Here is a 12819-nt window from a genome sequence, read left to right on the forward strand (position 1 = left end):
GGATATGAGGAACACTTGGTCAAACTTTGACCCATTCAAAATCTTATCATCATCATCTTATTTGACTTTTTCATATTTAACGCATTCAATTTGAAGATAAGCTTAGAAGACCTATTCAAAATCTGTCTTTGACCGGATAAGATTTATTATTCTCCGATGCATAAAATTATTGTATATGATGCTTAAAACCTTGTACCTCTTAAAATTCAGCAAAATCTTGTAAATGCTTTTTAAGGTATATATATATATATATATATATATATATATATATATATATATATATATATATATATATATATATATATATATATATATATATATATCCCCATACTAATAAAAGAGTAGTCATTTTGCCATGTGTCACTATATTAGATCTTTTAATTAATATGATGCCACTTGTCATTCTGTTAGTTCTCCATTTTAAATTTATTAGACCTCCTAATTAATGTGATGTTATTTGTCAATCTATTTATTCTCCATTTTAAACTTTCAATTTTATATTATTGTTTTCATTAATTCACAAATAAAAAATGTCTAATATATATTAAAAATTAATTATATATATATTTATTTGAATCAACGATTATAATTTCACAAAGCTAATAAAAATATATCGTACTTAATAATTTATTTAAAATAATTAATTATTAATTTTGAGGTTTTACTATAAAATTTCAATTAATTTTATAAACGTGGTTTTTACGGGTTATAAACTAATATATATATATATATATATATATATATATATATATATATATATATATATATATATATATATATATATATATATATATATATAATCTAACAATTAAATATATACAAAATAAAAAATATATTATCTTATTAACTTTTTTTTTTTAAATCAAAGATACCATACCTTTTTAGGCATTAAACATAGATGTACCGAATACAATCTATTTGAAAATTCCCGAGAAATAACTCCGCGACTTTGGCTTCAGATAAAGGCAGCCATCGTTGTTTGATTGATTTGAGTAGTAACATAGAGCAAACCGTTACATGTGCTTCCATGTGTTGTCCCCAATTCCCACAAATTTGCCCCCTTCGATCTTAATGAGCAGAAACCACATCACCACTCACAAATTCATCTTTCTTTCTCCAAGCAGACATCGTTTGTGTTTCAGGAGCTCAAGATACCACTAATACGCGCTTTTCCTCCCTCCTCACCCTTTCCCCAAATCAACTCATACTCGATTGAAGTCCATAACCCAACTGACACACTAATTTTCTTGTTTAATAGAAGATCGCCGAATATGGGTTGCTGATTTTTGTTTTTGTTACTCGATCGGCGATCAGCGATGATGGGTTGTTGATTCTTCATTCTTGATGATGGATTTCTGTAGAAATCGCAGCTTTGGCTTTGAAATGGTAATTGCTTATCCAGTTTCCGAGTGATTGTGATGCGTTCTGCATGATATTGATCCGGCTGAGGTGAATTTTGGATTCGGCATCTCGATAAAAGATGCGCAGGCGGGCTGCCGACTACCGGCGCCCGGTTCGAAGGAAGTTTTCAGTTTGGATCTGGGTGCTTCTTGGTTTACTCTGTATTGCTGGATTTATCTTCTTATTTTTTCTACAGAATCAAGAATTTAAAGATCGAGTAGAACAACCTATACTGGTAAGATTTTATAACCTAACCCTTATCATATCTTTGAAATTTCATTTCTACAATTGCAATTATTGATGGTGTTCATTCATAATAACTCAATTTTGCTTGTTTCATACAATTTATTCAACACAATTAGTTTATATTGAAAACCCTAATCATTACACCTTTCTTGATTCTTGAATTTGTTGTCTATTGACTATTGCATCTGCATACATTACCATGTACTCAATTCATACCCTTTTCAGGATAAAAAATCTCGAACTCTACAATTCCCTCACACAAATCAAAATCTAACCGATGAGTCAGCAAATCCAAATTCATATGCAAGACAATTACTCGAACAAATGACACTAGCAAAAGCCTACATTGTCATTGCAAAAGAACACAACAATCATCATCTTGCATGGGAACTCACGTCAAACATCAGAACATGTCAATTCCTTCTTTCAAAAGCAGCCATGAAAAACACTCAAATGACACAACAAGAAGCTCAACCACTCATCAAAACCCTCTCAACTCTCATTTTCAAAGCACAAGAATCCCATTACGATATTGCAACCACAATCATGACCATGAAATCTCACATCCAAGCTCTTGAAGAACGCGCAAATGCAGCCACTATTCAAAGCACACTTTTTGGTCAATTAGCTTCCGAATCACTTCCCAAGAATCTCCACTGTTTAAACATCAAACTTTTATCAAATTGGCTCACAAACAACACCTTACATCACATCACAAATGAGATCAAAAACTCACCAAAATTACTAGACAACAATCTTTATCATTTCTGTGTGTTTTCAGACAACTTATTAGCTGTTTCAGCTGTAGTCAACTCCACAATCTCAAACACTTTACACCCGAAACAAATCGTATTCCATCTTGTCACAAATGAAGCAAACTATGGAGCTATGCAAACTTGGTTTGCAACTAACAACTTCAAAGGGTGTACAATTGAAGTAAAAAAGATCGAAGATTTGACTTGGTTGACTCCTTCATATTCACCCGTGGTTAAAAAACTAACCAAACCAGAGTTTCGTGCTTACTATTTTCAAGGTTCTTTAGACAATGAGCCAAAATTTGGAAACCCGAAATACGTATCTTTATTAAACCACCTTCGATTCTACATCCCTGAAATCTACCCTCACCTTGAGAAAGTCATATTTCTTGATGATGATGTCATCGTTCAAAAAGATTTGACACCTTTATTCTCGTTAGATCTTCATGGAAATGTAAACGGAGCTGTTGAAACGTGTCTTGAATCTTTCCATAGATTCTACAAGTACTTGAATTTTTCGAATCCTGTTTTGAGTTCGAAATTTGATCCACAAGCATGTGGGTGGGCTTTTGGTTTGAATGTTTTTGATCTTGTTGCATGGAGGAATGCTAATGTGACAGGGGTTTATCATTTTTGGGAAGAACAGAATAGTGAAGGGGTGTTATGGAAGTTAGGGACTTTGCCACCTGGATTATTGGCTTTTTATGGAAGAACAGAGCCACTTGATAGGAGATGGCATGTATTGGGGTTAGGGTATGATATGAACATTGATAACAGGTTGATTGAAAGTGCAAGTGTTGTTCATTTTAATGGGAACTTGAAGCCATGGTTGAAGTTTGGGATTGGAAAATATAAGGTGTTATGGGAACAGTATGTGAACAGAAATCATCCTTATCTTCTTGATTGTGTTGTGAATTGAGAGGATTTGAAGGAGAGAATGTAGAAAATTTTGGTATTGTTTTAGATGTTTTGTTTTATTGTTTGTAAGTTATATTGTTTCTTTTTTGAAGAGGGGTATTATAATCAAGATGAAAGAAAGTGTATTATTTATTGATTTTGTAAGGTGTAGAAGCAATTTTTGTGTAATAACTGAACTTTTTTTGTATTGCATAGACGTTGATTCGTTCAACTCATTAAAGTTGATTATATAAACAGAATTTGTGCATTAGAAGATATGTAATTAATATGTATTTTATGTATATTTTATAATGCCATCTATAAAGGAATAAGTTTAAACTCGTGGTTAATTCTTGCAGTATGCATTCATGCAAACCTTTAAAATGAGGGGTAATTTTCACATGAAGATATAGTAAGAGGCTTCTTAATATATGAAGTTCTATATGGATGATTGATTTGTCTGGTTATATAAAAAGATTGTTTTTTTTTTTTTTTTTAACGAGGGAGGGGCTGCAAATAAAAATTGGGGAGGAAGGCCGTAGAAGGGTAGGAAATACAGGTGTATGTGTTAATAACTGTATGAATTGTTTCAGAATTTGTTTCATAAATTGCATCTCTACAACAAAATGTTGATTCGGAGTGTATGTATAGAGACTAGCAAATCATAAATTGCATCTCGATAAATATTTGATAAACTGATAGAATGATAACCACATATGTTTGTTTGATTGTATGCACTTTGCATCTCTACTTGATTGACTTATGATTTCACCGTGTTTCTGATTTGGGTATATATTTCAACATGGCCGATGAAGGTGTAATTGATGTCGATGATCAACATGACAATAGAGTTGAAGTCAAAACCAGTGAAGGTGACACTAACAACGAAGAAGAAAATAATGCTACATCTAGGTTACGATCCATTGTTTGGGACCATTTTCCGTATGTCACTGACGGTAAAAAAGCAAAATGCAAACATTGTAAAAAGGCTTTTAACTTTTGGCTCTAGAAAGAATTATACTTCCTCATTACTCAATTATCTAATTAATTCTTGTAGGCTCACACCAAAGGAAAAAAAAAAGATAATTTAAGAAAACAATCAACTTTAAACTTTAAGCTAAAAGGTAAAGACCGGGGGGGAGGGAGTAGGTGGGGTTTTAACTAAGCAATCATTTAGCCAAGAGAAAGAGAAATGTAGACCGTAGACTAGGCCTTGCCAATATGTGCATTAACCATTTAGTATTATTATGAATCCATCAATGTATGATTTCATTTGACTCCTTTCCAAGTCAAGTGCTGAAAAGAACAAAATCATTTCACCAATGTATCATGATATATCATGATATTTACTTCACGAAGGGAAGGTACAATCCCAGTAGATTCCTCTTAGTGCCTCTTATGAGGTATGATTGTCCGAACAGTTTTCAATGTTCATTTTTACTTTGTTTCTAGCTTTCACATTCAAACATTATCAATACTTATATCATCATTTATATAGCATAGACTACTAGAAAAACATACTATGAAAGGACACATTTCATATATCAAAACATTCGTTCTTCCAAAACATTCTTTGCTTTCAAAACATTTTTGCTTTCAATGCACTCTTTCAGAACATTCTTTTCAAAAGTAGTTTACACTTTCATTTCAAAACGTTTCATATATTATTGATATTTCATTATCAATAAAGTCATTTTTCTATGTACCCCAAAGTGGAAAAATGAAAAATACATACTCACCTCAATCACACGAAGATTGCCTAGTCCTCTTCTAATTCTTTTCCGTCACACCCCTCACCAGACGGCGGAAACGTCCCGGGGCTTGCGTGTGACTTCATCCTTGTAGTGTCATCACATAGTATATAACTGAAACATAACATCATCATCATCACATATGTAATATAACAACGTACATTGTTTACATCGAGTATTGTGTTTAAACATTACATGCCAGAAATATAAAAGTACGATGGAACAAAATATAACAGAACATCCATTAAATTGTTCAGCTTAACCTGCTTCAGCAGTTTCCTGAGAATACAAGCTAAGTTGAAAAGGTCAACATAAAAATGTTGGTGAGTTCATAAGCATGTTTTGAGAAAATGATTTGTATAACTTTGTAATCACAAGAAAATCCTGTATTTTCTTAAAATAGTTTAGTGTGTTTGTGTCCGATCTGGTATTAATGCATGTTTGTTTTTGTTTAGTAGAATCCCAAAAGTAAGTGAAGAGAATGTAAAGAGAAAGTCCCCAGACAACCCTATGTTGTCTGTAAAAGAGTATGCTGTCATACCAACCCCCCGAGGTTGAGTACCAGTGCGAGTATGTTCCTGGGTAATCCAAAGAGAAAAGAGAATGGTCTCCTTTAAATTTCATAATATTAATTCCTCTAAGTGAGTCGTTATAACCATGCTAATTAATGACAAATTCGTCTGTCGTGGCGTTGTTGGATGTCGACAGAAAATAGAATAAGGATTTTGGTCACCCTAGACTGATGTGGACTAACTGTAGCGAACAGCTCCTGTGTGAGGTGTCATCCCCGTATAGATCTATACACAAACCCCGCTCTCCCTCCAAGAGACTTTGGTTATAACTACAGGCTATGATCGTACACTCAATAGGTATCAACCGACAAGTCTCACTAGATCTTTAATCGAATTTTATGCGAAAAGAAACATATAAAACTCATTCCGGGCCCAATGAACCATGTGTGCAGATCACTGAGTCTCACTGAACGCGGGAGTCATTTTCAAGCCCGAAAGAAATGAGATTATATAACATTGGCCCAAAATATATGTAAAATGACAACTAAGGCCCATTTCACATGTAATGTATTTATAGGCCCAAATAGCATGCAAATAGTATCCATGGTCCGTCGCGCACGTAAATGAGTCAGTGAGGCCGGATAAACAAATAAATAGTATTCAAGACCTATCAAACATATTAATGGGTCACTAAGGCCCAATAAACATAAAAATGACCTAATTAGTTCGTTTGTTATTATATTGCTAGTTTTAGCTCAATTATTTACTAAAATGATCTAAAAGGCCCACTTTTGTAAAAATGACACTCTTAGCCCATTAAGTCAAAAATTTACACTTAAGGCCTAATTTTAGTAAAAATAACATTTTAGGTCCTTTCAAAGACCAACACTTGCATCTAACACAAGTATAAATACTTTGAGTAAGTTAAAAACAATTTTCTGATTTTTGGCTTTTTTGTCCCTATTGTTAGAAAAATTGTAGAAAAATCATCGTAAGTCAAAATTTGGATCCGTAAACTCTGGAAGTTTGGAAATTGTGTCTATTTTGTTCATGATTTTATCATAATTTTTAATGGCCTCAAACCAGTGTGAAATTGCTCACATTCACAGACTGGTCCGAGAATATTTAAAATATGATAGGCAGTTTTGTAAAAATCGCTAAAAATTGTAGAAAAATCGTATGAACACGTGAAAGTAGTCATTTTAAAGGTATAAACCTGAAATTTTTGCATCTAAAAAAGTTTTGAAAAATATTACCCTTAAGGTCGTCAAAACAATCCAATATTAGACCAACACTTTTATGTCAAATGCTGATTTTTGAGTTTAAGTTATCCATGGTTGTACACAACACTTATTTTTGCTATTTTAAGTGTATAAATCCCAGACCTACAAGGTTACATGTAATATATGTGATAACACATACTTTTCTCAAGATTTATATGAAGATCCAAGTGCTAAACTTCAAATTCAAGTAAAACTCCAAAAATAAAACACATATCATAACATATAACATGAAAACACACAAAATCATGCATACATACATAGATCTACACAACACAACTTGTATTCTCCCCCAAAACATTATAAAAATAAAAAATAAGGGGTATGAACTCACATTGCTTTGATGTTTTCGGTTCTTGGTGATAAATTGAGTAGATCTCGGCCCTAGGAAGATTCTTGAGGAAGTTTTCGAACTTAGATGGTCCTAGCAAGCTAGAACACGAAATGAACCTAAGTAAGGAAGAGTTCTCAACATAAAATAGAGAGTAGGTGTTTCTGTATGATAACATCTTACCAAGAGTGTGAAAAACTTGATGAAAGCCTCTTGAAAACACCCACCCAAGTCACGAAATTTTGAGGAGAAGAGGGAAGTTCTTGAGAGATTTTGAAAGAAAAATGAAGGTGGTGAGTGGCGTAGCATCTCTCGGCCATAAGAAGAGAGGTAGGAGGAGAGATTGAAAATTTTTGCATGGAGTATAATAGCTCTAGAAGTATGGGATTACCTTGAAACATGTGGGTTAATTATGTGTTGTCAAGTTATTAGTGATTTCATTTTCATTTTTTTTTGTATTATTGTTGTTGGGCCGAGAGAGAGAAAGAAGAAAAGAAAAGAGAAGTAGTTTGGGCCTTTTATGCTTGATTTCGATATTATGAGGCCCAAATGAATGGTTCTCGGCCCATTGGGCCCTTATGAGGGTTCACGACCCAATAAGATGAAAAAGTTTGAGTTTATGGCCTATTGTGGCCCATTAGGGATAAATTGAACCATTTTAGGCCCACATGGCCCAAAATGTTTTAGTTTCATGAATGTGGGTCCAAATAGAGCCCAATTAGGGTCCCTTGGCCCAAAATAGTCAAACTTAAAGTTTATTGGTCCATTAAGCCCAATAAGAGGATCCTAGTCCATATTAAACTTGAACCAGAATTTTTAGGGTTTTCAACCCATAGCTGACTATATGGAACGTATTGTATTAGGTTTTGAACTTAATTCAAGAGTTTGGATTCAAATGGATGGTTTTGATTGAGCATAGAGTATGATTTTCACTTAGAGTACATACCTTACAATAGATGATGTTTACACGAGAATAGAATTTCCTAGCTAAAAATGCTAGTTGTGAAATTTTCCTTCGAGCAACACTCTCAAACACTACCTATATAACATGTATAAAAATCAATAAATGACCAAAATACCGCTCATAGGTTCCATCACTAAATTTTATTGCTTTAACTCATTCATTATGTAAAAACATGAATGTATGCAAACACCGCAATGTAAAGCCGAGTATGTATGCAAAAGTTATGAGGAAAATACTAAAGTTCAGATTTTGGTCAAGCTGAGCTTTTTGACCCTGAACATGGGTCGTGCTCTTGACCGCGGGTCGCCCCCCGAGGCAACCCTAACATACATAAAAACTCACTTTTCACTTGGATGATTTTGGTCTTTTAGGTAACCAATTGTAACACCTTTAAATGTTTCCAAGAACTATTAGAGGACGTTTTATCATGTCAAACATTTAATTAAATTCATTAAGTGCTCATTGAGAATTTGTCAAACATTTAAAAATAAAGTATCGGTTTATTACGTTTTGGTACTAGACATGAAATATCCCTCATTGAGGTTGAGAGTTCAAGTCTCATTGTGGACATATGTGGAATAATTTAGGATCAGTTTACTATATATTTGTATTTGCCGTTAAAAAAAATAATAAAATAATTTAAATATAATTCAAAACTCATTTTGACACTGGATAAATTAATAATCACTTTTGCAAATAAACATAAAAATGTTTTCAATAAACAGCCCGAACACTGTACCCTTACATAGTTGACAATAATCTTAAATATAATCGACATCAAGGTGTGGTCTAGAAAATTCATGAACACGTTTTGGCCTTGAACATAACCTTAATGAATGAATAACTATAAAAAAACTAAACTGCGGACTATTTTTTTAAAGACACTAAAGTATATAAAAAAGAAAAAAGAGAATGTTAATAGGACAACTACAAACAGTACACAAACAACAACAAAAATGCAAGAACAAAATTACAAATATAAGTACTAAAACAACTAGAGCACCCCCGAAACAAGGAGATAAAGACAACCCTAACAAAACATATCAAGAAACCCCACACTTAGCAACGTACTTAAGAGACACATCAAAATTAAACCAATTAGCAGATGCTTGAAGAGGCAAAATGTATTAAGTGTAATACCTGTCTTTCATGACTAGGTGCCACTTTAGAAGATATAAAATGATATGATGTGAGTAGGAAAAATAGAGCATGGAGTTACTTTAAATTGAGGAATTCTACTTAGCAAAAGACAATTAAGTAATGTTTTAGAGATTTTTGAGAGTATTCCGTAGATATAAAGATCGTCGAATACGAAGTTCGTATGAGAAAGTTCTGGCTGTTTGAAGTTGAGATGAGAGTACGTTGCTATATTTAGAAAGTCAACAAAAGTATGTCAACAGTCAACTATTGAATCCCACAACATAGAGGAATGTTCCCCACAATGTGGCATTACGTATGTCATGATGTGACAGTAAGTATGCCACGATGTGAAGAGTGATGAGTTATAAGAACACTCGAGAGTGATACGTGTCAAAACCAGAGTCGATTGGTCCTCAAGACGTGATACATATATGGTCACGATGTGAGATTAGTCAGATCATTGAGACATGTCGTAGAATAGTACAATACATGTCGACGTTAGATTTTCATGATGTGACACTTATGAGGTTACGATGTAACTAATGTCTGGCTATACATACAAGAGCTTTTGTGACATTTGAGAGAGTTTGACACAAGGGATCGAAGATGTTGCTCAGGGCTCGTTCGCAGGAGATTTTTATGATGAAGTTATACCATTATACAAGTAATATGAGGGCCAAGTTACGAGATACATCGAAGTATCTTTTACTCGTTAAATTGTATTTACGATATGTGAGTATTATTTACATCTGATAGACCCGAGTATATTATGGGTATTCGTGATATGGTACTGTTACAAACCCGTTGGTAAGATTGTGAGTAAAATTTACGATTTAGATTTAGTCGAGACTGTCGGGGTTATACACCCCAATATTTGAGAATTTACCCATTATGATAGATTTAGCTAATGACTTACGGGTTAAGCCTATTATGATTATATTATGAGAGTTGATTATTATTGTAACGAGTAGTCATAAAGTATATCTAGTAGCGAGTTGAGATAGGTTCTTAGGAATTTGTTATGTAATAACTAGGTACTACCATATGTCGAGTTGATAGGAAGCGAATGATTGAAAATGAAATTGGAATTAGTCTGCTAATTGACCATGTTAGTAATACTACTCTAACACCCATTGATGTATTGTCTGTGATGTATATTGCACGATTTATAGGATTAATTATTAAAGAGTAACTGATATTGGTGAAATCGATTATTCTGAGAGATAAATATTTTATTGAAAGATTGATTTTGATTGATGAGATATATTATAACTCAGAGATAAATTACATTAAAGATAGATTATTTTTGAGTAATTGTTTATATTAGATTTGCGACATAAGTGATATGTATGATATCTGTGATATACGATATATGAATTGTACAAAGATGTAAATAATTGATTTTGATGAGAAAATTTTCATTTATATGAGTGAGATCATTATTGAGAAATACACTATAATTGACAGATTAATAACGATTAACAGATAGATCATCATTAATAGGTTAGTCAAGAACAAGTGATAGATTAAGATAGATAAATTAATTCCCATTGAGAGAGATATGTCTTAATAGAGAGAGATTTAGTAATATTGAGAAAGATAGATTATGTTAGAGAAAGAAATATTATGATTGAGAGATAGATTATTAACTTAGAGATAAAGCTTAATTGATAGATTGATCGTAAATGAGAGATTCACCTATATATATATATATATATATATATATATATATATATATATATATATATATATATATATATATATATATATATACACACACACAAGTGCGGGTACCCGCGCAATGCAACGACGACAAATAATTTATTTTGGAGATTAGTTTTGTTCGACCGATTGTTTCGGGATTCGTTTCTTTTGTGTGATTAGCCTACTTTTGGCAGTCGGCAGATAAATTTTTTCGACTAATAATTTATTATTGATGATTAGTTTTAGTTTGCAAAAGATGTGTAAGTTTGTACTTTAGGTGAGCATAATAACCGAACAACCAAGCCCAAACCGAATTAAATGAGCATTTCTTAGATAGGTGGTGTGGTTTTTAATTTTTATTAACATAATATATATGATTCACTTTCGAATATTATATGAAAGCAACGTATCATTAATCGAACCAAATCATAACCTTAATTCTAATTATATTAATTATAAATAGATAGGTTTTAAATTCTAGACACTTTCATATCGATACTAACTTGATCGTCGGTGGCCGCTCTAGGGACTCTTCTTCTGGGGTGACTATCTTGTTGATGAGTGTAACTGTCATCCAAAAAGGGGTTGTGATACAACTTGTTGTTCGTTAACCGCTATGTCTATTTAAATTTCTTCTTTATTAACGATTAAAAAAAATTGAGGCTTGTTAGGACATTGTAGCACTTATCCGGGATCTTGACCCAATTCTCCTTGTGATGATTTTCCACATTACATCATTCTCCATTACCATAAGTTTTTCATTAATTAGACCACTCATTTCATCATAAATTTAACAAAACATGTCATTACATTATAAAACACATCATTTATGCCATTAATCCAAATGGCTATTACACATTCACCATGTAATAAAATTTGCAACATCATTTTGGTTTTTGAAAATTTTAGGAAGATATATAAGTATAATTTATCCACACTCATTTTTAAATTCATTTTTCTTAAAATTATTTCCTCACTAAATATCACTTGGACTTTTAACATATTTACACAAAAGTCGATCCTTAAAACTTCCTAGGCAAATCTCCTAGTTAGTCATTTTCCTGTAACAGTTAACCCGTGAATATCTTTGATAACTATATTAAACTCAAATAAAAAATACAAATATATATATATATATATATATATATATATATATATATATATATATATATATATATATAGAGAGAGAGAGAGAGAGAGAGAGAGAGAGGTAAAGGTTCAAATGAGAACCACAAAAGATTAAGAACCTAAGAATCATACAAAATTACCAAACTACTCGGTGCAAAAGTGGTCGTAGTTACTTTTTACTTTTAGAATCCCCTTCCTCCTCAAATGGCACACACATAAACACATAGTTACTTTTTACTTTCCTACTCATTTCTCTTGTCTGCACAAAATCAAGTCTCTTCATATTGTACTAACTAGGGTTTGATTATAACCAAAGATCCACCATGGAAATCGATGGCAAAATGAACCTTCTTATTCTATTTGGATTTTATGTTCAAGCTCACTGTTCAAAACCGTTAAGCTAAAGTCTCCGTTGTCCCCTCCGTTACAGCTCTAGTCATCAAAGCCTTGAAGGAGCCGGAACGCGATCGCAAGAAGGTGAAAAACATCAAGAACTCCGGCAACATATCGCTAGACGATATCATCGAGATTGCGAAGGTGATGAGGCTGAGGTCAATGGTGAAGGAGTTGAAGGATCTGCAACATGAGATTGCTGATGGTGATGTTGAAATCCCTATCGATTGATCAATCTAGGGTTTTGATTTTACTCATATTCCTATTTCTCTTTCTCTTTCTATTGTTTATACTATTTGGTAGAGACGTGATATGGA

General features: G+C 32.7%; 1 protein-coding gene across 1 annotated transcript; it reads left to right on the forward strand.

Annotated features, from left to right (window-relative positions):
* The first annotated feature begins 873 nt into the window (after nucleotides 1-873).
* LOC111912791 (hexosyltransferase GAUT11) lies at nucleotides 874-3533 on the forward strand. Its single transcript, XM_023908513.3, has 2 exons — nucleotides 874-1636; nucleotides 1873-3533. Exons 1-2 carry the CDS (start codon nucleotides 1481-1483, stop codon nucleotides 3319-3321), a joined length of 1605 nt encoding a protein of 534 aa, XP_023764281.1. The 5' UTR covers nucleotides 874-1480; the 3' UTR covers nucleotides 3322-3533.
* Nucleotides 3534-12819: the final 9286 nt, after the last annotated feature.

The sequence above is a fragment of the Lactuca sativa genome, chromosome 4, assembly GCF_002870075.4.
Source record: "Lactuca sativa cultivar Salinas chromosome 4, Lsat_Salinas_v11, whole genome shotgun sequence".
NCBI lineage: Eukaryota > Viridiplantae > Streptophyta > Magnoliopsida > Asterales > Asteraceae > Lactuca > Lactuca sativa.

Excerpts from the sequence above, each read along its gene's own strand:
- LOC111912791 (XM_023908513.3), top strand. The coding sequence starts at position 1,481 with ATGCGCAGGCGGGCTGCCGACTACCGGCGCCCGGTTCGAAGGAAGTTT. Across the intron at positions 1,637-1,872 it reads GAGTAGAACAACCTATACTG|GATAAAAAATCTCGAACTCT; the intron begins GTAAGATTTTAT and ends TACCCTTTTCAG.